Here is a 25,579-nt window from a genome sequence, read left to right as displayed (position 1 = left end):
GACTAACATTAAAAAAAGGGCATGTGCAGGATATGCTTTTTAATTAAAACAAATATTGCCTTCCCTACATTACAAGAAGAGAAAGATATCACATTTGAAAGAGGAAACCTTTAGTTGAAAGAATATTTGTATATATTGCTATGTGTATAATATACTGATAATACCCCCGTCCAGATATGTGAAATGTGGACAGTTTGAAATTATGATCAAAGTTTTTCGAGAAACAGAGAATTAATTAAAGAGGGGTACAAAAATGCAGAGTGGGCAGTCCTTACGTTGGGTCAAAGTTCATTTGCACAGCGTGCTAGTTTCGCGCCAGCATTTTCGCGGGGAGTGACAACTACACTGTTAATCGGCGAGAAATGAAACACCCCAAATAAGATAATATCGGTTATACTTGCAGTATATTTGTGGCGTTTATGGTATACTTTTATTTGATCGTTTGTATTCTATCAGGAGTACTAAGGTGAGGAAGTGCATCTGGCTGCGTTTTGTTTGTGTTTATTTTCGCGCTAGAGGAGGGAGTGACTTGCTATAAGAACAAATACTTGTTGGAAATTGCAATTACCAGTATTAGTTTTGACAGTGCTGTCTTACAAAATGATTTAGTAAGTTGGGAATATGCCTATATTTGGTATTGCTATTAGATGGTTAGGTAAGCTAGTGAGCTAACATTTTGTGGCTAACTAGCTAACCAGTTAGATCAGTGAAAGTGAATTGGCTGCACTTATGCTAGCCAGCTAACTTGATTAACTAGTTACCAAACTACCGGTATTCTTGACCATTGTCAGCTATGTCGTTTGATGTTAGTTTGCAAAATTGTTGATAAACATCAAACCAACCCTAGCCAGGAGTTTGCCACGTTGCCTGATGGTATGTTGTAGCTAACTAGCTAAGGTTAACTATTTTTCATTGGCTAGTGTTTGTAAACTTAAGGTAGTTAGATTTGAGATCTATTTTTAGAATTAAGTTAGTATTACACTTGTGTAGATGCCCAGTCCTGTATGTTGACCAGCTGTTAGCTAATGTCCTGTAGTTAGAAGCGGGTAAGTTAGCTAAGGATTAAATAGTACAGGTAAGTGATAATTTGATTCTGACCACTCTATACGTTACACACTGACGCCTTCAACTCGTGCAGTTAGTGTCAAACTACGTGTACATTTAACAAATATTCATCCAAAACGCATAGATCGCTACAATTATGACTAGCCTAGTTCTCTTACTAGCAACCTAAAAGAAAACACATGTTGAGGCAGAGATGGAAAGTTGTCACTGTCTCTCTGTTTCTGGTGTTGGTGAATACTATTTCAGGGTTTTATGTGGGTGGATGGACATTTTTTGTTGTCCAATACAGATAAGTGTTGTAATTTTCTCTCTGACTGGTAGGGTGTGAGGAAGGATGATGGGTAGTGAATTGGCTTAGGTTGGTTGTTGGTTAACTCTTGACTGACAGTAACCAGTGTTAAAAACATCCTCTCACTAGCATGGTGTGAGTAGGGCTGTTATGCCAAGTCAAATTCCATGTGACCTAATTAGGCTTCTCCAAAACTGCACTCTGATGCCACTGCACAGCCTACCAAACTTGCTAATGGCCTGGTAGTCAGCGCTCCATTGTCCCTCTAATTAGTTTTGGAAAAAGTACCCAATTGTCATACTTGAGTAAATGTAACTTAATAGAAAATGACTGTCACCCAGTAAAATACTACTTGAGTAAAAGTCTTAAGTATTTGGTTTTAAATATACTTAAGTATCAAAAGAAAAATAGTTTCATGCTGGATGACCAGGGATGTTCTCTTGTCCTGCTAAGCATTCAAAATGTAACGAGTACTTTTGGGTGTCATAGAAAATGTATGGTGTAAAAAGTACATTATTTTCTTTAGGAATGTAGTGGTGTAAAAGTTGTCAAATATAAATAGTAAAGTACAGATACCACCCCCCAAAAGTGCCCTTAAGTAGTGCTTTAAAATATTTTTACTTAAGTACTTTACACCACTGCTTCTAATCTCTGACATCATTGTAAATGCAATTGAAAATCATCCAAACACTTCATGAGAGCCCATGTTGTGCAACACTTCTATAGGCTATGCAATTGTGAGAACAGTTTTAATGCCCTCTATACTATTTATTTCTTAACTTTACTAATATAAAACACATTGCTTTGCTTCACAACAGGAGTAGCCTAACAGTCTGGAATGAAAACTGCGGGAAAAGCGTCCTCCATTCGCTATTTAAGTGCGTATGATGACGAGTTTTTTTCCCCAGCCTGTTCTGACAGGTGCGTGATAATGGCCCAATCTAAATCAAAACTAATTATACATGTATATGTAAAGACGAGAATATGTTGAGAATAGTCTGACAGGTGACAATATTATCACTTGTGAATGATGCCCAGCATGTGCTTTGCAAGAAACGGCACATGCCTTTTTCTTTCTACTTTTTACGAATCATAGTGGCGTACAGCCTAGACCATAGGCGTATATGGTTTGTATCACGACTAAAGTGTTCAAATAACTAAAAACGTTGCCTATAGGGCCAGGACCCCAGAAACAAGTTTGGAGTGTACAGAGCCTAGTGAAACGGGTTCTTATTTGTATTTATTATGGATCTCCATTAGCTGCCACAAAAGCAGCAGCTACTCTTCCTGGGGTCCAGCAAAATTAAGGCAATTCATACAATTTTAAAACATTCCAGTACATTGACAGATTTCAAAAAACACTGTGTGCCCTCAGGCCCCTACCACATATCTACAGTACTAAATCCATGTGTATGTTATCGTGTGTATGCGTGTCCGTACCAACGTTTGTTGCTTCACAGTCCTCGCTGTTCCATAAGGTGTTTTATCATTTTAATTTTTTTAATGTCATTTTACTGCTGCGTCAGTTACTTGATGTGGATTAGAGTTCCGTGAAGTCATGGCTCCATGTAGTACTGTGTGCCTCCCAGTCTGTTCTGGACTTGGGGACTGTGAAGAGACCTCGTGGCATGTCTTGTGGGGTATGCATGGGTGTCCAAGCTGTGTGCCAGTAGTTTAGACAGACAGCTTGGTGCATTCAACATGTCAATACCTCTCATAAATCAAAGTAGTGATGAAGTCACTAACTTCTCTAAAGCAACGTTGCTTATGGTAGAGAGATTAACATTCCATTCTCTGGCAAAAGCACTGTGTGACAACTGCATATTTTAGTGGCCTTTTATTGTCCCCAGCATAAAGGTTCCTGTGTAATGATCATGCTGTTTAATCGTCTTCTTGCTTTGCCACACCTGTCAGGTGGATGGATTATCTTGACAAACAAGATATTCTCACTAACAGGGATTTAAACAATTAATGAAATTAGAGCCATTTTTGTTTGTATGGGAAAATGTCTGGGATATTTCAGCTCATGAAACACGGGACCAACACTTTGCATGTTGCATTTTATATTTTTATTAAGTGTAAAATGCCACGAATCTTGTCTGCTAAATGAACTAGTGTAGCCCACTGCCATATGGCATAGCCAGATCAGGACCTAACATAAGGATGTAGCCCACTGCCATATGGCATAGCCAGATCAGAACCTAACATAAGGATGTAGCCCACTGCCATATGGCATAGCCAGATCAGGACCTAACATAAGGATGTAGCCCACTGCCATATGGCATAGCCAGATCAGAACCTAACATAAGGATGTAGCCCACTGCCATATGGCATAGCCAGATCAGAACCTAACATAAGGATGTAGCCCACTGCCATATGGCATAGCCAGATCAGGACCTAACATAAGGATGTAGCCCACTGCCATATGGCATAGCCAGATCAGGACCTAACATAAGGATGTAGCCCACTGCCATATGGCATAGCCAGATCAGGACCTAACATAAGGATGTAGCCCACTGCCATATGGCATAGCCAGATCAGGACCTAACATAAGGATGTAGCCCACTGCCATATGGCATAGCCAGATCAGGACCTAACATAAGGATGTAGCCCACTGCCATATGGCATAGCCAGATCAGGACCTAACATAAGGATGTAGCCCACTGCCATATGGCATAGCCAGATCAGGACCTAACATAAGGATGTAGCCCACTGCCATATGGCATAGCCAGATCAGGACCTAACATAAGGATGTAGCCCACTGCCATATGGCATAGCCAGATCAGGACCTAACATAAGGATGTAGCCCACTGCCATATGGCATAGCCAGATCAGGACCTAACATAAGGATGTAGCCCACTGCCATATGGCATAGCCAGATCAGGACCTAACATAAGGATGTAGCCCACTGCCATATGGCATAGCCAGATCAGGACCTAACATAAGGATGTAGCCCACTGCCATATGGCATAGCCAGATCAGGACCTAACATAAGGATGTAGCCCACTGCCATATGGCATAGCCAGATCAGGACCTAACATAAGGATGTAGCCCACTGCCATATGGCATAGCCAGATCAGGACCTAACATAAGGATGTAGCCCACTGCCATATGGCATAGCCAGATCAGGACCTAACATAAGGATGTAGCCCACTGCCATATGGCATAGCCAGATCAGGACCTAACATAAGGATGTAGCCCACTGCCATATGGCATAGCCAGATCAGGACCTAACATAAGGATGTAGCCCACTGCCATATGGCATAGCCAGATCAGGACCTAACATAAGGATGTAGCCCACTGCCATATGGCATAGCCAGATCAGGACCTAACATAAGGATGTAGCCCACTGCCATATGGCATAGCCAGATCAGGACCTAACATAAGGATGTAGCCCACTGCCATATGGCATAGCCAGATCAGGACCTAACATAAGGATGTAGCCCACTGCCATATGGCATAGCCAGATCAGGACCTAACATAAGGATGTAGCCCACTGCCATATGGCATAGCCAGATCAGGACCTAACATAAGGATGTAGCCCACTGCCATATGGCATAGCCAGATCAGGACCTAACATAAGGATGTAGCCCACTGCCATATGGCATAGCCAGGTCAGGACCTAACATAAGGATGTAGCCCACTGCCATATGGCATAGCCAGATCAGGACCTAACATAAGGATGTAGCCCACTGCCATATGGCATAGCCAGATCAGGACCTAACATAAGGATGTAGCCCACTGCCATATGGCATAGCCAGATCAGGACCTAACATAAGGATGTAGCCCACTGCCATATGGCATAGCCAGATCAGGACCTAACATAAGGATGTAGCCCACTGCCATATGGCATAGCCAGATCAGGACCTAACATAAGGATGTAGCCCACTGCCATATGGCATAGCCAGATCAGGACCTAACATAAGGATGTAGCCCACTGCCATATGGCATAGCCAGATCAGGACCTAACATAAGGATGTAGCCCACTGCCATATGGCATAGCCAGATCAGGACCTAACATAAGGATGTAGCCCACTGCCATATGGCATAGCCAGATCAGGACCTAACATAAGGATGTAGCCCACTGCCATATGGCATAGCCAGATCAGGACCTAACATAAGGATGTAGCCCACTGCCATATGGCATAGCCAGATCAGGACCTAACATAAGGATGACATTTTCTTTGTGTTTTTTAGACCTGTCTAAAATAAGGGATTTATTGTGAAGGTGTAGGCTATATTAAATTGATTTATTTACTTTTTAAAATGTAGATGTTCCAAAGGTCTGCATCAGCGGCTTGTAGACTATGCCTGGAAGCCCGGAAATGCTATGACCGTATTTGTTAATTAATGTCAAGTACCGTGAGACCGGCAGTTATTTGCATGACAATCACCGGCTGATAATTTTATGATCACCACAGCCCTAGGTGTGAGAGGAACCAGGATGATGGCGACAGTGCCCCTGACTAGCTCCAGTCTCCTCCCTCTGCTGGAATCTCTGGAGGATATCACAGCCGGACAGCCGGAGCAGACAGACGCCTACCTCACCATTGTCAAGTAGGTGCTTTAGATGGACATAGGCAGGACATGAACTCGTTATCCCTAGATGCTTATCGATATGCATGTTTTTCTGTAATGAGCTGAGGTAGTGGGTAGATCTGCAACACTTATAAAGACGTCTGTTTCCACCCTAAATGCTGGCTCTGTTTATCTTCAGTCGTCTCAGTGGGGATGACGGAACACACTTTCTCCCTGCCGTTGTAAAGAACTTTTCACGTTTGGGTAAAACTTTCCAGGTGAGTGCATGCTTTATGTGAAGAACATTTATGAAGTAAAAATGTAAACATCTCGTTGACTAAAGGATTGTCATGAAGGTTACGTTTTTGTCATGTTGTTTTAGACCCATATCTCCAGTCAGAATGCAGAGCTGAGCCAGGCTGCACTACAGGCTCTGGGATTCTGTGTGTTCCATGCCCATGTCGTCTCAGCTATCCCAGGTACTGAACAAGTAGAATTCTTCATATGTTTACATGGGACTTGTTTAACTGATGGATAAAAATCAGCAATTCAGATTCTCCAGTGACAGTACTTTGTTCTGGAAATAAGCCTGGTAAGAATGGAGATCACATCATTTGAAACAGGGTTTTCTTTGGCTTTCTTTCTCCAGCTAATTTTGCAGAGGAGCTACTGTCAGCTCTTTCCTCTCTGGTGGTGAAGTCTACAGACAAGAACACATGCACCAGAGCATTATGGGTCATCTCCAAGCAGAACTTCCCTCCAGAGGTGGTGGCCAAGATGGTTCCAGAGATTCTGAGGACCCTGGAGTGTGTACGGACTAGAGAAGACATCCAGTCTGTTGTCATGGAGCATGAGTCGTTGAATGTTATCATAAGGTGAACACAAACACCCAGTCATGTACTTTCCTACCCGGGAATCAATAGCTTTGATTGGCTATGACTCATTTAGGAATGCACAGTTGAATGGTTCAGTATGATAACCCTGCCACTAAGCAGATGGATGTTATTCTAGTCTACCTTGCTTAACATTGTATCTGTTTTGGATAGTGCTCATAGCTCTCTGGTCTGGAAAAGACTGTCTTGACAGTATTTCAGTGATCATCAGCGCTTTCTCTGTCTTGACCCTCCTCTGTCTGTGTAGGTTGCTGGACCAGGCTCCAGCCGAGATGGGTGAGCACGCAGTGCAGTGGGCCAAGCTGGTCATCCCTCTGGTGGTCCACTCAGCCTCTAAAGTGCGCCTGCGGGCAGCAGCAGCCCTGGAGATGGGTCTGCCTCTACTAATGGAGAAACAGAAAGAGGTGTCAGCCATCATAGAACCCATCATGTCCTCAGTGAGTGTTTATACTCTCTACCAGAGTCATATGTATTTACATGATTATATCTAAATACATGGCACTGCCCTCTACTGTCTACCACTCACACACACGTACAATACAGTGAGTGCATATGTTTTTAGCAAGTCACTTTGATTAAATGGAAGGTTCAGAAACTCTTTTGATGCTAATTTCTTCACAATCTGACAGTTGTTCTTGTTTTGCTCCAGAAACTCATCCCAGAGCTCCAGAAACTGTTCTCTACGAAGAACGAGACCAATGTTCTGAAACTCTGGCCGTTGTTTGTCAGGCTCCTAGGGAAGGTGAGGCTGCATGGTTTGAATCCTCAGGAGATGCTTACATGTAAGGCTCTCAGGAGTGTAATGAATTAATTTCATAAGACATTTTATTGGTTCCTCCACACCTTGTCTCGGTGGGGAGTTGGGGGAAAAGACCCAATTCAGTGTCTGACCATTGACAGTCAGTGTTTCTCCTGATCCCCCAGCTGCTCCATAGAGGTGGTCCCTTCATCAACTCCCTGCTTGGCCTGGAGGAACTGGGCTTCCGTAGCTCCTCCCCCAACATAAAGAAGATCGCCTTCATCGCCTGGAAGAGCCTCATAGACAACTTTGCCCTCAATCCAGGTAGGAAACACACAGTACAACAGAGTGCCGTTACTTCTTCAAGTATTTTTGACCTGTTGCTTCGTTTAGACAGAACTTAATGGAGGGTTGTACGACAAAGTGTGTGGCAAACTAAATGCTCTTGTTAACATCCACTCCACTCTCTCTTCATGCACTCTTTGCTGTAGAGAACACTTACTCTGAATAGACTATACAGTCTACTCTTATCAGTGTCAGATTCTTTGCAAAGCGATTGACGGACTTGTCTCCCATGCTGTAGAGATCCTGTGCAGTGCCAAGCGGCTAAAGTTGCTGCTGCAGCCCCTCAGCTCCATCCAGGTGAGGACTGAGGCCCTGCTGCTCACCAAGCTGGAGGTCTGGTGGTACCTGGTGGTCAAACTGGGACCCAACCTGCCTGCACACTTTGAACAGGTACAAAAAGTGTTTTCATTTGTAATGGTTTGTTATTATGTGTCCGTTTTTAATGTTTTTGTGGAAAAATGCCCATAAAGTGTTTTGTTACGTTTATGCCAGATTATCAAACATGACTTGATGATGCATTCAGACTCCGAGCAGGATTTGTTATTAAGGAATGAGATTATGTTAATAAATTAGGCCTATTATAAAATGTAATTGAGATTCGATCTTGTCATAAATTGTAATCTTGTGTGAGAGGTGGATAGAGCGTTATCATTGTTTTGTGATTGGAAATGGCCTGCTCGAGAGCTGTCTTGTTGCTGACCAACAGTCTCGGTGTGTTGTCAGGTTGGTGTTCCTCTCCTCCAGTGCACCCTGGGCACTGACTCTACCTTCCCAACTACTCCTGCCCGGAGCTCCATTCAGGGCAGTGCTGTGGGGACCAGTACACACAAAACTGGTAGTCTTACTGTGGGGACCACTATACCTACAACTATTTGCTTCTAGCTGTTGGTTTTCATTATTTGCATGCATGTGTGATACAAGTATGTCATTTCATTATATAATTATCTTATCTAGAACATAGAAAAGCTCTCTTGAATGGTCATCTTGGATTTACCTGAAAAGTGCCACCAGAGAATTGTGGAAATGTTCTAAATGTCACACTTTTTTAAATTGCTATCTGAATTTGTTCACCTTTGTTGCTCTGCCCCCTGCCCCACCAGGCGCCCCAGCCTTCTCCAGCCCAACGGTGATGCCCCGTCTGAGCCTGAACTGCAGTGTGGTGGCGGGCCAGGCCTACCCCTCTATACAGCTGCTGGGATTAGAGATGCTGCTGCACTACTTCATGGGGTCAGAGGTCACCATCGCTGCTGCCAAGAACCAACTGACGCTCAGCCTGGGTGAGAGACACGTGGTGGTTTTACATACTTTAGTTGTATGCACTGAACAAAGTCGCTCTGGTTAAGAGCTAAATTATTAATGGAATGATGTCACAGCCTCAGTCGTTAATCAGTACTCAGTGGTGTTTTTAAATGTTTTATAGATACAGTTGAAGTCGGAAGTTTGCATACACCTTAGCCAAATACATTTAAACTCCGTTTTTCACAATTCCTGACATTTAATCCTAGTAAAAATTCCTTTTCTTAGTTGAGTTAGGTGACCCAAAGTAGATGTCCTAACCGACTTGCCAAAACTAGTTTGTTAACAAGAAATGTGTGGAGTGGTTGAATAACGAGTTTTAATGACTCCAACCTAAGTGTATGTAAACTTCCCACTTCAACTGTATACATATTTTTTACCTTTATTTAACTAGGCAAGTCAGTTAAGAACAAATTCTAATTTACAATGACGGCCTGGCAAAAAGCCTCCTGCGGGGACGTGGGCTGGTATTAAAAAATATAGGACACAACACGCATCACGACAAGAGACTACTAAAAGAGAGACCTAAGACGACAACACAGCATGGCAGCAACACAAAACATGGTACAAATATAATTGGGCACAGACAACAGGACAAAGGGCAAGAATGTAGAGACAATAATACATGATGTGATGCAGCCACAACTGTCAGTAAGAGTGTCCATGATTGAGTCTTTGAATGAAGAGATTGAGATAAAACTGTCCAGTTTGAGTGTTTGTTGCAGCTCGTTCCAGTCGCTAGCTGCAGTGACCTGCTAGGTGAACCTGACTGGGTGTAGAGAAGATTTGATTCACATCACAATTTATTTTACATGCATTTCACAAGCCTCAGCTCACTACACAGAAACCCGTGTTTGTATTACAGCAGGATGACATGCCTTTACACTAAACTTAGGCCTCACTCCCCTCTGAGATACCTACTGCAGCCCTCATCCTCCACATACAACACCTGTTCTGCCAGTCACATTCTGTTAAAGGTTCTCTAAGCACATACATCCCTGGGTCGCTCCTCTTTCCAGTTCACTGCAGCTAGCGACTGGAACGAGCTGCTACAAACACTCAAACCGGACAGTTTTATCTCAATCTCTTCATTCAAAGACTCAATCATGGACACTCTTACTGACAGTTGTGGCTGATTTGCGTGATGTATTGTTGTCTCTACCTTCTTGCCCTTTGTCCTGTTGTCTGTGCCCAATGTTTGTACCATGTTTTGTGCTGCTGCCATGTTGTGGTGTTGCCTTAGGTTTTTATGTTGTGGTTTCTCTCTTGTGATGTGTTCTGTCCTATATTTGTATTGTATTTTTAATCCACCGTCCCCGCAGGAGGCCTTTCGCCTGTTGGTAGGCCGTCATTGTAAATAAGAATTTGTCCTTAACTGACTTGTCTAGTTAAATAAATAAATTATAATAAACGATTTATGCATCAGATAAATGTTCCAGTTGGAAACTGCTTGCCTGGTTCTCTGAAATGACTCTCCTGTATCGTTTTGGCAGAACCTCTGGTTCACCCCTTCCTGTCCAGCCCCCCCTCCTTCACCAAGCACGGCTCTTTGCTCATCTCCGCAGTCCGCGACAGCTTCATCTGCATCGGCAAAGACGCCCCAGGTACCGACCTGCCCTCAACTAACTCACTGCAACAGATCTTAGCATAAGCTCTATGGCAGCCATAATGACTGACTATTCCAAACATGTTCAGAGCCAGCCTCAGAGTGTAGCAGTTTCTTCCACTGCTAGTCAGGAAGAGGGCACAAATCACCTGTAGTCCATTTAGGAAAAATGTAGGCCTATCTTCCTGCCACTATGAAAAACAACCATTCAGACCCTGAAATTCCATTCACATTGTAGCAGCCCAAATCCCACCGCTATGATGCAGTGGTATACTGTAATCCTCTGTTACCCTGTCTAGTGTAATTTAAATGTTCTGTAGGAATGGGCAACTAAAAGAATAAACCTGTTCACAGGATCAAGGTTATTGTGCTACAATGAAAATGACTTCAGCTGGCCTTCCTCCAGGAGCCGAGGCGCCAGCCTCCAGAGATGTGTGTGTGTGTGTGTGTGTGTGTGTGTGTGTGTGTGTGTAATGCTCAGTGCTCTCGCCACAAAGGGGATAGGATCGCTCTGGCTTGACTTGCTAGCTTGGAGGGGCTCCCTCACATGGACTAGTGATTGGAAACAGTTTCTGAGAGTCACTGCGTGGGGTAGAGGGGGAGTTGGAAGGAAGAATTGTGTATTTTGTGTAGAAGTGCATGCGTGGGGGCTTGAACGACGGCCACTTCATGTGGGGTGACTCGCGTGTTCTCTCTCCCCTGCAGATGCCTTGCTTGCCCTTATATGGAGGAACCTTGTCAGTTTCATAATCGCAACAATTGATGCTGGTAAGTACCAGCTAACGTCACCCACATCACCCCCCACAGAACAGATTGCATGCAGTTAAACAGTGGAGGGCCTGTTAGTGATTAGAGTTAGAGAATACACCCCCCATCATGATGTAAGGCTGCAGGCCATCCAGGAAACTCTAACCTAAGTCACTCGTCAGTTACCCAAGGCTGAAACTAACTCCTAAGTGTTTCTCAAACCTCTCCTACAGTGTCCCCAGCCGTTGTACTTATTTAATGTATTGTAGCACTGGCACAGCTAATTCAACTAATGGAGGGTTTGGTGATTAGTTGACCAGTGAAAATGTGTGTGTGTGTATATAGGCATGATGGAGCCCCAAGCTGCATGCTCCACTCTGCTGAATGAGTAATGCCGTACAGTTTAACCTCACTCCATCTTCATTTAGTTAGCTAATAGTGGTCAATGTTCTGTGGCTGCTGCTCAGTTGGACTGACCCTTCCAGCCATGGGTCAGCCCTGCAGCCCCACACAGAGTACCACAGCTGGGCCTGGGTCCTGTCTGTCAGGGGTTGGCGCTGAGAGACCCCAGCCTCCCCCACCCCAGGTCCAGCCCCACTGTCATCAGTTTAAGTCTGAGCGGACCTTCGGGTTTGGAACCACTATGACGAGGAATGAAATCTCAGGGGCCAGTCCCCAGTGATGCCCATTCAAAGAAATGACAGAAGTAATGTTCTATGTTTAGTTTCTCCTGTTCAAAATGTATTACATGAGAAAATCCAAAGTCCCTCCCCTTTACCTTTTCCTCCAATGCGTTTTGAGGAGGTGGCTCGGAGTGTGGATGTGAGGAATTGAGGAAAGGCAACTTGAGAAAACGCCCTGGTGTCTTCAAACGTCTATCCTCCTGTCCCTTGTACCTTTGTTATGTGACAGCTGGCCATAAGAAAGAGCGCCAGGGCTCTGAGGTCCTCCCCCTGTTACTACAGGCTCTACAGAGCATCATCTCCTCAGAGGCCCTCCCTGCACACAGGGCTCTGGTAAGACCTATCTCTATGCTGCTAGCCTATGTTAGTGGGTCATGTTGCATTAAGGAACTCAATGTCCTTAAACTGTCCTTTGTTTATATAAGCTTGTTTAACCTTTTCCTTGTATTCTTCCCCTTCCTCTGTATGCAGAGTCTGCTGGAAATGACAGTAAAGGGTATCCCTCAAAGGATACTGGGATCTGCCTCTTACCAAGTGGGCAAAATGGATCTTTTGAACGTGAGTGTCTATAGCTTCTCTCTTCCTGGTCATTGGGCTACATCATTTACATTTGAAATACAATCTGTCTATCCAGTCGCTCCCTGCTACTTCTGGCTCTGTCCTCTGTTGCAAATGATGAATCTGAAGTAAATCGGACCCATGAAAGCTGAAATGTAGAAGGTTCACGATTTTACTTGATACATGGCTGTAGACACTTATGACGACAACCCTGTAACCTGCTCGATAACGTTGTCTTCTCTAAAGAAGTGTAAATGAACATCCTGCACTCTTTGATATGGGGCTCTTAGGAAATGTCTGTGTTGTGAATGCTGTGTGGTTACTTGGTCTCTTCCTCCTGCATCTCTGCCCCCAGGGAACCCCGGCTCTGTTCCTGGTTCTCCTGTTCTACAACAGCAGTCTGGTGGCAGGCTTCGTAGAGGATGAGAGGTCGGTTTCCCCTGTCCAACCAGAAACACATCTCTCCTGGGGCTTACCACTTCCAAGATAACTTGAAACTAAGAATTGTTCCTTGAGTTTTTTGCAACCAGCATTAGTCAAATCCAGTGTTATTGGTCGCAGATGTTACTGTGGGTGTAGCAAAATGCTTGTGTTCCTAACAATACACAACACACACGAATACTGAAAAGTAAAACTAAAATTGAATTAAGAAATATAAGGACGGACAATGTCTGAGTAGACATTATGGACAATGTGCATAGAACATGTAGTGAATCTGAAGAATACATAGAACTGAGTATCCCAGTGTGTTCCTATGCTTGGGAATATATTTACATATTTGTCATTTAGCAGACCATCTTATCCATAATGACTCCCAGTCAGTGCATTCAGGAAGGTAGGCAAAACCCATCACACACTACGTTTGTCACTTCAGACGTGCTTATCCAGAGCGACTTACAGTAGTGAGTGCATACATTTTCATATTTGTTCATGCTGGTCCCCAGTGGCAATCGAACCCACAACCCTGGTGTTGCAAGCGCCATGCTCTACCAACTGAGCCACATGGGACACTACAAAGTATGTGGACATCTGCTTGTCGAACATCTTCAAATCCTAGGCATTAATATGGAGTTGGTCCCCCCCCTTTGCTGCTATAACAGCCTCCACTCTTCTGAGAAGGCTTTCCACTAGATGTTGGGACTTACTTCCATTCAGCCACAAGACCATTAGTGAGGTCAGGCACTGATGTTGGGTGATTAGGCCTGGCTCGCAGTCGGCGTTCCAATTCATCCCAAAGCGTGTTCGATGGGGTTGATTTCAGGGCTCTGTGCAGGCCAGTCAAGTTCTTCCACACTGATCTCGACAAATAATTTCAGTATGGACCTCGCTTTGTGCACGGGGGCGTTGTCTTGCTGAAACAGGAAGGGCCTTCCCCAAACTGTTGCCACAAAGTTGGAAGCACAGAATCGTCTAGAATGTGAAGAGGGCACGATAACGCCTATTCCATCCCAGGAGACTGAAAAGATTTGGCATGGGTCCTCAGATCCTCAAAAAGTTCAACAGCTGCACCATTGAGAGCATCCTGACTGGTTGCATCACCACTACAGAGGGTAGTGCGTACGGCCCAGTACATCACTGGGGCCAAGCTTCCTGCCACCCAGGACCTCTATACCAAGCGTTGTCAGAGGAAGGCCTTAAAAATGGCCAAATACTCCAGCCACCCTAGTCATAGACTGTTCTCTCTGCTACCGCACGTAAGCGGTACCGGAGCGCCAAGTCTACGTCCAAAAGGCTTCTTAACAGCTTCTACCCCGAAGCCATAAGACTGCTGAACAGCTAATCAAATGGCTACCCAGACTATTTGCATTGAACCCCCCCCCCCCCCCCAAGCCCCATTTTTATGCTGCTGCTACTATTTATCTATGCTTAGTCACTTTACCTCAACCTACATGTACATATTACCTCGACTAACCTGTGTACATATTACCTCGACTAACCTGTGTACATATTACCTCGACTAACCTGTGTACATATTACCTCGACTAACCTGTGTACATATTACCTCGACTAACCTGTGTACTAGTACTCCCTGTATATAGCCTCGCTACTGTTATTTTATTGTTGCTCTTTAATTATAGGAATATATATTTGTACAGTTTATTTTAGTAAATACTTTCTTAACACTTATTTTTCTTAACTAAGGGCCTGTAAGTAAGCATTTCACTGTAAGGTCAACTACACCTGTTGTATTCAGCACATGACAAATTTGATTTGAATGTCATTGTATGCTGTAGCATTAAGATTTCCCATCATTGGGACTAATGGGCCTAGCCCGAACCAGGAAAAACAGCCCCAGACCATTATTGCTCCTCCACCAAACTTTACAGTTGGCACTATGCATTGGGGCAAGTAGCGTGCTCATGGCATCCGCCATACCCAGATTCATCCATCAGACTGCCGATGGTGACACGTGATTCATCACTCCAGAGGACGTGTTTCCACTGCTCCAGAGGCCAATGGCTTTACACCACTCCAGCCGCAGCTTGGCATTGTGCATGGTGATAAACGGCTTGTGTGCTCGGCCATGAAAACCCATTTCATTAAACTCCCGACGAACAGTTCTTGTGCTGACGTTGCTTCCAGAGGCAGTTTGGAACTCGTTAGTTGGTGTGTTTCAACCGAGGACAGACTATTTTTACAAGCTTCAGCACTTGGTGGTCCTGTTCTGTGAGCTTGTGTGGCCTACCACTTCACAGCTGAGCCGTTGTTGCTCCTAGATGGTCCTACTTCACAATAACAGCACTTGCAGTTGACCGGGGAAGTTCTAGCAGGGCAGAAATTTGACAAACTGAGCTGTTCAGTACGTGCCTTTCTACGGCTAATGGCGATTGCATGGCTGTGTGCTCGATTGTATACACCTTTCAGCAACGGGTGTAGCTGAAATGGCCAAATCCACTAATTTGAAGGGGTGTCCACATACTTTTGGCCATGTAGTGTATCTTGTTCCTGTCCTATTTGAGTTGTCTCTGCACCCCGCAGGTTTTTCCTGTGTTTAGAGACCCTAGTGAGCTGTGGTCTCTCAGGCCTCACGTCCCCTCTGGCATTTGGGGAGGCGGTCCTGGGGGCGGTGGGGCGCAGCGCGGCGACTCTGGGAAATAAGGAACACCTGTGGAGGATGTGGAGCGTGGTGGTCAACCCACTGACTGTTACCATCACACAGGTATGAAGTGGACACTGTAAATACATGTCCTGTAACTGCACTGAATATGGTGCTTGTTTGTTGAGATGCAAGACCAATTTCACCAAGTGGACACAAACTATTATTATTATTAACCTATGCGTTGCACAAATAGAGATTTGCGATGGAGATTGGTTTTTAACAAGGTTTTTCTCCTCCCTGACAGACCAATGAGGTGAACCAAGGGGACGCTCTGGAGCACAATTTCAGTGCTGTTCACACTGCCCTGATGTTCCCCATCACACACCTGCTACCTGGCAAGGCCCTGCCACAGGTGAGTCTCAGATTCCCTGGATTAAGGCCATGCTATTGGATTTTAAGTTGGCGACTATGAATGAATTCAGTGCTTTGCTTATTTTGATCAGTAGAGTAGTTATTTGGGATGCAGGAGGATTTGATGAACGATGCGCTGTCAACCTGCAAGGGCGCACGGTAGCCTAGCGGTTTGAGCAGGGTTTTCAAAACCCAAGGAGTGCATGTTTAGTTTTTCCCCAGCACTACACAGCTGATTCAAATGATCAATGCTTGATGATGAGTTGGTTGGTTATTTGAATAAGCGGTGTAGTGCTGGGGGGAAAAACCAAAACGTGCACCCCTTGGGGTCCCAAGGACTGAGTTTGGGGGAAACCCTGAGTTCGAGCGAATGGACCAGTAACCGAAAGGTTGCTTGTTCCGATGTGCCCTTGAGCAAGGCACTTAACCCTAATTGTTCCAGGGTCAGCGTTGATAATGGCAGACCCTGGACGTGACCCCGCTTTCCGAGGGTGTCTCGGAGAGTTGGGATTTGAAAAAAGCACATTTCTGTTGGTCAATCTCAAACACTGATTTTTGCCTCCTTTCCTCTGTAGACGACCCAGAAGTCCATGCTGGGTATGTGGTCCAGGCTGTATAAGGTGTTTGCCTGCTGCTCTGCCCTGGTGGCCACGGCCGAGGAGAACGTCTGCTGTGAGGAGCTGTGTGGCAAAATGGCTGCCCTATTGGACAGGAAGGCCCTGAGGGTGAGTGGAGAGAGCTTATTGGACAGGAAGGCCCTGAGGGTGAGTGGAGAGAGCTTATTGGACAGGAAGGCCCTGAGGGTGAGTGGAGAGAGCTTATTGGACAGGAAGGCCCTGAGGGTGAGTGGAGAGAGCTTATTGGACAGGAAGGCCCTGAGGGTGAGTGGAGAGAGCTTATTGGACAGGAAGGCCCTGAGGGTGAGTGGAGAGAGCTTATTGGACAGGAAGGCCCTGAGGGTGAGTGGAGAGAGCTTATTGGACAGGAAGGCCCTGAGGGTGAGTGGAGAGAGCTTATTGGACAGGAAGGCCCTGAGGGTGAGTGGAGAGAGCTTATTGGACAGGAAGGCCCTGAGGGTGAGTGGAGAGAGCTTATTGGACAGGAAGGCCCTGAGGGTGAGTGGAGAGAGCTTATTGGACAGGAAGGCCCTGAGGGTGAGTGGAGAGAGCTTATTGGACAGGAAGGCCCTGAGGGTGAGTGGAGAGAGCTTATTGGACAGGAAGGCCCTGAGGGTGAGTGGAGAGAGCTTATTGGACAAACGTATCTAATTTACTGGCATTGTTAGCCCTTTGAATAAGAATATTATACCGCTGCACAATACTTTTCATTGTTCAGATTCATTGATTGTATTATGGTCATTTTCCAGGTTCCGTCAACGTTGGATGCGGTTGCTAACATCCTCCTGGTCATCGTTGAGAGTTCTGACTTCTCTCCCTACACTCCACAGTTTCAACAGAAGATGAAATGTAAGATCTATCTATAGACATCTCATTAAGCAGAAGCTTTTATCCAAAGAAATCCTTTGTATGCATGGGTGGCCTTGATGTTTGCTTACCTTCCTGTCCCTTCCAGCTCCCCACACCCCTCTGGCCTGGGTGCGTAAGAAAAGCAAAGCCCTTGGGAACCTGTCTACCTTCCAGACCCTGCTGGTCCAGGCCCTGGAGGTCTTTAATGCTGTTGAGGCTCCTGAGACTGTCCCTGAAGGTACAGGCCTGGCCCTGGTCTCCATCCTCTCTACCCTGTTCTCTAATCTGTCCCTGGCTACAGCCATCCAGGAGGCCCTGGCCTCTCTCACACAGCCCCTCACAGCCCTCTATGAACAGCCTGGGAGGACTCCAAATGAGCAGCCGAAATCCACCTCAAATCTTGGAGCAAAGGTGTGTTCAAATGTTTACTATTTTCTTTCTTTGTCCAAAAGTCTCCTTAACAGCTTAACCTGGACCCCCACACACTGACTCGGTACCGGTACCCCCTGTATATAGCCTCGTTATTGTTATTTTGTTTTTATTTAGTAAAAAAAAAAATCCCCCCACCTTTATTTAACCAGGTAGGCCAGATGAAAACAAGGGCTCATTTACAACTGTGACCTGGCCGAGATAAAGCAATGCAGTGCGACCAACTTAGCAACACAGAGTTACACATGGGATAAACAAACGTACAGTCAATTTCACTGTAAGGTCTACACCTGTTGTATTCGGTGCATGTGACAAATAAGATTTGATTTGAAATATATCTCTATATAAACTACTGCACTAATATTATAGAAGTATTGGCTACGCTTTCTTTTCAAGCTTCAGCTCTTTAACCAATCCTTTTTGTGTGGGTGGTCGTGTCCCTGTCCCTCCAGCTGGAGAAGCTCCTGGTTGATGTGTTGGGCTGCCTGCAGACATGTTCAGCCCTGGCCTATGATGACGAGCTGCTGTCCCTGCTGTCCCCCCTGCTCTGTGTCCTGTTCCTCCACCGGCGAAAGCACGTCCGCTCCCTCGTCACACAGTTCTGGAACACAACCTTCGCTAACGCTTTGGTCCTCGTCTACCCAGAAGAACTCAAGTAACAATCTACATTTACAAGTTAAAGTTTGAGCTAAATAATGTTTTTGTTTATATCCATTAAAAGTGTTTTAATCTAGGTCTGGACCTAAACTAATCATCAGGTTTTCATGTTTGCTCATGCTTCTTTCTGTTTCCAGGCCAGTGTTGAGCCAGGTGAAGCAGAACACTCCTATCCTCTTACCTGGCTTTCAGTCTGTTGAAGTTCCAGATGAGCTCAGTGGACAGTACTCAGTGAGTGTTTTCCCTGTTGAATAAGTCAAATCTAAGATGGTTTCATATGAATGGTATACTAATCCCTGGATTATGTTCTGGGTGTGTGTGCAGAGTGAGAGCTCTCAGCTGGAGACCAAGCTGAGTGGAGTGCAGGTGACTCCTGGGGTGAAGAGAGACTCTCTACTGGCGAGGGCTGGAGAGATGGACAGGAACTACAAGACATCCAAGCCTGTCTCTGTAAGGACCAATTTCATTTATTTCTCTATTCTCAGAACCCACCAATCACATTTATTGAAGCCCTTTATAAATGGACAGTTATCACAGTGCCAGTCTGAGCCAGATAATCTAGGTAGCTTTCATATACAGCGAGCTCCAAAAGTACTGGGATATTGACAATTTGTTTTGTTGTTTTTGCTCTGTACTCCAGCACTTTGGATTCACTTTAGTCACTTTTATAAATAAGAAGAGAAAGTTTCTAAACCCTTCTACATTAATTTGGTTTCTACTAGTATTAGACATAATCCTGAATGAATTGTGAATAATGATTAGTGAGAAAGTTAGAGGCATAAATATCATAACCCCCCTCACCTGTTATTGTAATGGTGAGAGGTTAGCATGTCTTGGGGGTATGATATAAAATACTAACCTCTCCTGTTATTGTAATGGTGAGAGGTTAGCATGTCTTGGGGGTATGATATAAAATACTAACCTCTCCTGTTATTGTAATGGTGAGAGGTTAGCATGTCTTGGGGGTATGATATTTGTGTCTAACTTTCTCACTCATCATTATTCACGATTTGTTCAGGATTATGGTAACGACCACAATGTGGAAGTGTTTAGAAATATATTATTTTCTTACTTCCAATATAAGTGACTTAAATGACCCAATACATTAATTTCTATAGGGCACAAAATAATATGAAACACAAACAGCAAATGCATCCCACAAGTTTGTACAGTCACAAGCTTGATGTAATCATTGTGTGCTAGAAATATGGGACCAAACACATTTTACTATAATACATGTAAGTGAATTTGTCCCAATACTTTTGGTTCCCTAAAATCAGGGGGGAGGAACTATTTCCAAAAAGTGCTGCAATTTCTAAACAGTTCACCCGATATGGATGAAAATCCCCTCAAAGTGCAGACTGACAGCTTTAATATCTTATAGTCATTGTATCATTTCAAATCCAATCTGTCATATTGGAGATGACTTCTATTCCCTCCCCAACAGATGAAGCTCGACTTTGGCTCTCCCAAGCCGCCTCGTAGAGAGGAACTGGAGGAGCAGGCCTCTATAGACTTTGTGTTCATCCCCCCCGAGACCAAGGAGAGACTCCTCACCGAGCACCAGAAAGAGGTCAAGAGAACCAAAAGGTCAGTTTCAGGCAAATCGGCTATCTTTATTGAACCAGAAAGTCCCTTGACCTTTTTAAAAGATTTTATATTGTTTTCGGGGAACCTTATTTAGACAATAAACCAGAAGTCATAGAAATGCTTCTTCTCACTTTCTAGTAACAAAGCTTTTGTATGGGTTTTATTTGAAAGGGTTGACATTCCTGCCATGTACAACACCCTGGATGCTTCCCTTGATACCACGGTCTTCACCCAGTACACACAGAGTCAGGAGGAATCACTGTAAGTACTTGTTGACTGCTGCCGATACACTGAATAACACTAATCTATAAAGAAAGATTGCTTCGTGGGGGACCCAATGTTTAAAACATGCATTTCTTTTACAGGGACAAATTGCCAGCAGACGAGCAAGCCGAAGATGCTGAAAAGGATGAGGTTAAAGCGGAGGTAAAGAGAAATTAACAACACAAGCTATTCATTGTTACATTCCCCCCCCGAGATCTGAAATGTCCTTATTTGCCCCAATAAACGGTTTTCTTTTGATTGAAAACATATGGGTGCCTTCAAAGCCAACAGGACTTTTCTTCAAATGAAAGTGAAAATCCCCAAATACAAATGTCTCCTCATTCTTTTCTTCACAGGTTCCAGAAGAAAACATGGAAATGGGGGAGGACGTTGCTAATGACACCCAGGAATATATCAGTCCAACCAATGAGACAGCAGAATCTGCAAAGGGAGAGGAGCCTGCTGATGAGTTACTTCCTGAGTCTGCAGACATTTCCATGGAGGAGGATGTCAATGAAGATGTTTCGTTGAAGGAAGACTCTGCCATGGAGACTAGAGAGGGTACCAGCCCTGATGTCTCTGGCGGCTCTGACATGGTCTCAGGGACGCCTCAGAAAACCAACAGTCGTCGCCAGTCTTTCATCACTCTGGAGAAGTATGCTGAGGGGAAGCCTGCTAGTCCTGCCAGCGTGGTGACGTTTACAGGTCCCCTCACCAGGACCGCTAACAGCCAGGCGCAGGCGGCTTCCCCTCCGGAACCACCGGCAGGGGCCGGCCAGGCGCAGGCGGCTTCCTCTCCGGAACCACCGGCGGGGGCCGATACGGACTCGCAGGCGGCTTCCTCTCCGGAACCACCGGCGGGGGCTGATACGGACTCGCAGGCGGCTTCCCCTCCGGAACCACCGGCAGGGGCCGGCCAGGCGCAGGCGGCTTCCCCTCCGGAACCACCGGCAGGGGCCGGCCAGGCGCAGGCGGCTTCCCCTCCGGAACCACCGGCAGGGGCCGGCCAGGCGCAGGCGGCTTCCCCTCCGGAACCACCGGCAGGGGCCGGCCAGGCGCAGGCGGCTTCCCCTCCGGAACCACCGGCAGGGGCCGGCCAGGCGCAGGCGGCTTCCCCTCCGGAACCACCGGCAGGGGCCGGCCAGGCGCAGGCGGCTTCCTCTTCGGAACCACCGGCGGGGGCCGATACGGACTCGCAGGCGGCTTCCCCTCCGGAACCACTGGCGGGGGCCGATACGGACTCGCAGGCGGCTTCCCCTCCGGAACCACCGGCAGGGGCCGGCCAGGCGCAGGCGGCTTCCTCTCCGGAACCACCGGCGGGGGCCGATACGGACTCGCAGGCGGCTTCCCCTCCGGAACCACCGGCAGGGGCCGGCCAGGCGCAGGCGGCTTCCTCTCCGGAACCACCGGCGGGGGCCGATACGGACTCGCAGGAGACTGAACAAGCAAGATGTAGAAGCTCCAAGAATCAGTCTTCCAAAAAAGAGGGAGAGAAACCTGAACCTTCAGAAGACAAAAAGCAATCTGAGGTTGAGAAACCAGCTGAGAAAAGAGCAAGTGAAACCGATGAGGACGACGTCATCCCAGACACCCAGACTCCGGTGGAAATACTGAAGGAAGTTTTAGTTCCTGCAGTTGAAGAAGTAGTAATGGGAAACAACAGTCAGAAAGAAGAGGAATCTCAAGATCTTCTGGAAGGTTCTCCCAGTTCCCAGGCCGATCTGAGCCAAGATGAACCAAGGCGGTCCGGACGGCGGAGGAGCAGGCCACTGAGACCAGGAGAAGATGCAGAGGAATGGGAAGAGAAAGACAAACGGAGGAAGTCTCAACCCAAAGAGGCAGAGTGTCAAATGGATTCACCGAAGACTGCGCCCTCTCCTGCCAGTCAAGCAGATGGTCAGTCACAGGGTAGAGCCAGTAGAAGAAGTAAGCTGGCTGTTGACGTGGAGGACCGTGGAAAAGACAAGCTGAGAAAAAGAAGTCACAAGGAGGAGAGCGAGTCGAGCCAATCAAATTCACAGGTGGCCACGCCTTCACCTGCTGCTGATATCAACAGCCAATCACAGGGTAGCATGGTATCAAGTAGGATCCACAAATCAGAGGATCTGGTCAAAGACAAACAGAAGAGAGGTGTTGCAGAGGAGCTCAGTCAAAGTGACTCTCAAACAGACACCCCCTCTGCATCTGATAATGATAGCCAATCACAGAGTAGATGTAGTCAGAGGAGTAAGTTGGTTGTGGAAGTGGAGGATGATTGCAAGCAGAAACTAAGGAGTATTTGGCCTCAGAAGGTGGAGAAGACGAGCCAAATTGATTCGCATGTAGCCACATCATCTCAACAAGAGAGCCAGTCTCAGGGTAGTGCAAGCTGGAAGAGCAAACCGCTCAGTGATTTGGAGGAGGTTGACTTTGTAGACGAGGTTGACAAGCAGGATCCTACTGAGCACCAAAGTGATTCTCAGATTGCCACACCCTCTCCTGCTGATCAAACAGGAGATGGCCTATCACAGGGTAGATCTAGCAGGAGGAGTAAATTGGTCACCGAGTCAGAAGAACAGGGTAAAGGCAAGCCAAAGAGGAGAGGCGGTACAGAGCTACTCAGCCAAATTGACTCACAGACTACACCTTCAACCATACCTTCAGCCACTCCAATAGACAGCCAGTCGCAGGGTAGAGCAAGCAGGAGAAGCAAGGTTCCCATTGAAGTGGCTGAGTCTGAGGTCAAAAGAAGCCCGCATTTGGCCACTGATTCAGCAGCAACACCAGAGATGAGCCAGACTCATTCTCAGGTTGGTCCTTCTGCCACCAGTCCAACAGACCGCCAGCTGAGGCCCAGAACCAGTAAAAGAAGCAAGATGTTAAAGGAGAAGGTGAAAGCGAACAGCAGCCCTAACCCAACTCCTAATATGGAGACTGAGAACTCACAGGTGGCAGATACAGAATCCTCACAAGGAAGTGGAAGGACTACAAGGCGCAATGCCTCCCACACCTTACTAGGCTCCAACGTGGAGAACTCTGAGTCGGATTCTTCAAAGCCCAGGGAGAATGTGCAGAAAGGCCGGAAGCCCCCGTCAGCTGGAGCGGTTCCAAGGCCACTAGTTACAGTTGGATCAGCAGAGCCAGGGGCTGACCAAGAGAAATCAATGGATAGTTCTGAAACTTCTCAAAAGTCAGACTCGCAAAACCCATCAAGTGAGGCCTTAGAAGTCAAGATTCCACAGGATGTGGAGGAAGCCCTTAAAATGGTCAACTCCCTTAAACCTGAAGTGGTAGTTCCACGTCTCCCTGTGATAACTAAGAAAGATATGGGGCAGAGGGAGACAGACATGGTAGATATGGAGGGGGGTGTGGTTGAGGCAGTTGACCCCGTTGTACCAGAGAAGGCTGAGAGTGAAAATACTAAGCTTTCTTCTCAACAGACGGACTCTTCAGTAGAACCTGATCTAGAACATATGAAGAGCCAGGATGTGTGTATGTCTCGACGGAAGAAGGAACGTGGACATAAATGTTCAAAAAGCATAGCGAATTTCAACACAGTCTCCTCTCAGGAGAGTGACCATGGTGACCTAGAATGTGACAGTCCAACACAGATCCAAAGTAAGCTGCTCACTGACTCGGAGCAGGCCAACTCTCCCACGCCTTACACTGAAGGAAATGCCATATCTGAAGATGGATTAAACAAACTATATACCCCTCCCATTGCCAATGGTTTCCCCACAGATACTTCACCTACTGAGGCAACAGAGGAGAAACTGAGTCTTCAGGTCTCTGAGTCCTCAGAGAAGGTTTTAGATGGGCCGAAGCCTGTGGCTGTCTCCAGTGAGGAGGAGCAGATGGGAGAAGACGAGGAGAACAGACATCCAGAGTCTGCTACCAATGTTCTAGAGGAGGACCAACTGGAAGATGTTGGCATGTCTATTGGGCAAGCCCAGCCAGGGTGTTCCAAAGCCTTAGATGAGGAGCAACGGGAGGAGCAGTACACATCTATCAAAGAAGGACAGCCAGAGGCTGACAGCACCTCTACTGGAACCAGAGAAACCCACACTGAGCCTCAGGCGGACAACGTTCAAGATATCACTCCTCTCAAAGAGAGGGCAAAAACTGACAATGTATCTGGCCTCGAGGGTGAAGAAACCCAGATGGACAATAATGACCTAGATCTATCTCCTTTAAACTCTTTTACCCTTGTGTCCTCTGACCTTCACGAAGCCCCAGTGCCTCTACATCAACCAAGTACCTCTAAAGACATGTTGTGCCAAGACTCCCCACCCAAGCAGAAGGATGCTGTGATGGGGCTGGAGGTGGTCCATAGCCCCAGCAGTGGCAGGACCAGGGGGTTGTGGTCTCCCTTAGCTTCCCCCTCCACCTCTATCCTGAAGAAGGGACAGAAAAGACCAATAGAAGAGGAGAGTCCTTCGCCTTTCACCAAGGTAACGTGATCAGGGGTACTTAACCTCTCTGGGATATGTGGGACGCCAGCCACCTCGACAACAGCCAGTGAAATTGCAGGGCGCCAAATTCAAACACAACAAATCTCATAATTAAAATTCCTCAAACATACAGATATTATACATCATTTTAAAGATAAACTTCTTGTTAATCCAGCCACAGTGTCTGATTTCAAAAAGGCTTTACGGCGAAAGCACACCTTGCAATTATGTTAGGTCAGCGCCTAGCCACCGAGAACCATACAGCCATTTTCCAAAGAAGGAGAGGTGTCACAAACGACACCGGATGGCACTCCCAGGACTCCATGTTAGACAATAAATGTGTGTTTTGTTTGATAAAGTTAATCTTTATGTCCAAAAACCTCATTTGAAATTTGCCGCGTTATGTTCAGAAATGCATTGTCTCAAACAAACATCCGGTGAAAGTGCAGAGCGCCACATCAAATTACAGAAATACTCATCATAAACATTGATAAAAGATACAAGCGTTAAACATATGCAATTAAAGCTAAACTTCTCCTTAATGCAACCGCTG

The 25,579-nt window shown here is 46.1% G+C and overlaps 1 protein-coding gene across 3 annotated transcripts in view; it reads left to right on the top strand.

Moving 5' to 3' along the window:
• Positions 1 to 288: 288 nt before the first annotated feature.
• The window catches only part of LOC106582342 (telomere-associated protein RIF1), a 29,434-nt gene continuing 4,143 nt past the window's right edge, over positions 289 to 25,579 (top strand). For 2 of the 3 annotated variants that reach the window (XM_045704801.2, XM_045704800.2), the window contains exons 1-28: positions 289 to 466; positions 5,776 to 5,911; positions 6,072 to 6,150; positions 6,255 to 6,351; positions 6,522 to 6,747; positions 7,013 to 7,202; positions 7,415 to 7,507; positions 7,690 to 7,828; positions 8,088 to 8,239; positions 8,573 to 8,684; positions 8,950 to 9,126; positions 10,639 to 10,749; positions 11,457 to 11,519; positions 12,300 to 12,514; positions 12,653 to 12,739; positions 13,095 to 13,168; positions 15,719 to 15,899; positions 16,084 to 16,191; positions 16,766 to 16,915; positions 17,557 to 17,656; positions 17,763 to 18,067; positions 18,538 to 18,740; positions 18,880 to 18,973; positions 19,067 to 19,192; positions 20,190 to 20,332; positions 20,504 to 20,593; positions 20,698 to 20,758; positions 20,953 to 25,026. In XM_045704801.2, coding sequence (XP_045560757.2) covers positions 5,799 to 5,911; positions 6,072 to 6,150; positions 6,255 to 6,351; positions 6,522 to 6,747; positions 7,013 to 7,202; positions 7,415 to 7,507; positions 7,690 to 7,828; positions 8,088 to 8,239; positions 8,573 to 8,684; positions 8,950 to 9,126; positions 10,639 to 10,749; positions 11,457 to 11,519; positions 12,300 to 12,514; positions 12,653 to 12,739; positions 13,095 to 13,168; positions 15,719 to 15,899; positions 16,084 to 16,191; positions 16,766 to 16,915; positions 17,557 to 17,656; positions 17,763 to 18,067; positions 18,538 to 18,740; positions 18,880 to 18,973; positions 19,067 to 19,192; positions 20,190 to 20,332; positions 20,504 to 20,593; positions 20,698 to 20,758; positions 20,953 to 25,026 — 7,563 coding nt within the window. In that variant the 5' untranslated portion in view covers positions 289 to 466; positions 5,776 to 5,798. The remainder of the gene's footprint in view (positions 467 to 5,775; positions 5,912 to 6,071; positions 6,151 to 6,254; positions 6,352 to 6,521; positions 6,748 to 7,012; positions 7,203 to 7,414; positions 7,508 to 7,689; positions 7,829 to 8,087; positions 8,240 to 8,572; positions 8,685 to 8,949; positions 9,127 to 10,638; positions 10,750 to 11,456; positions 11,520 to 12,299; positions 12,515 to 12,652; positions 12,740 to 13,094; positions 13,169 to 15,718; positions 15,900 to 16,083; positions 16,192 to 16,765; positions 16,916 to 17,556; positions 17,657 to 17,762; positions 18,068 to 18,537; positions 18,741 to 18,879; positions 18,974 to 19,066; positions 19,193 to 20,189; positions 20,333 to 20,503; positions 20,594 to 20,697; positions 20,759 to 20,952; positions 25,027 to 25,579) is intronic. The other variant, XM_045704804.2, reaches the window with a different exon arrangement.

The sequence above is a fragment of the Salmo salar genome, chromosome 21 (genome assembly GCF_965601325.2).
Source record: "Salmo salar chromosome 21, fSalSal1, whole genome shotgun sequence".
Classification (NCBI taxonomy): Eukaryota; Metazoa; Chordata; class Actinopteri; order Salmoniformes; family Salmonidae; genus Salmo; species Salmo salar.
Note: the sequence above shows the minus strand (reverse complement) of the source record. Positions and strands in the feature narration are given on the sequence as shown.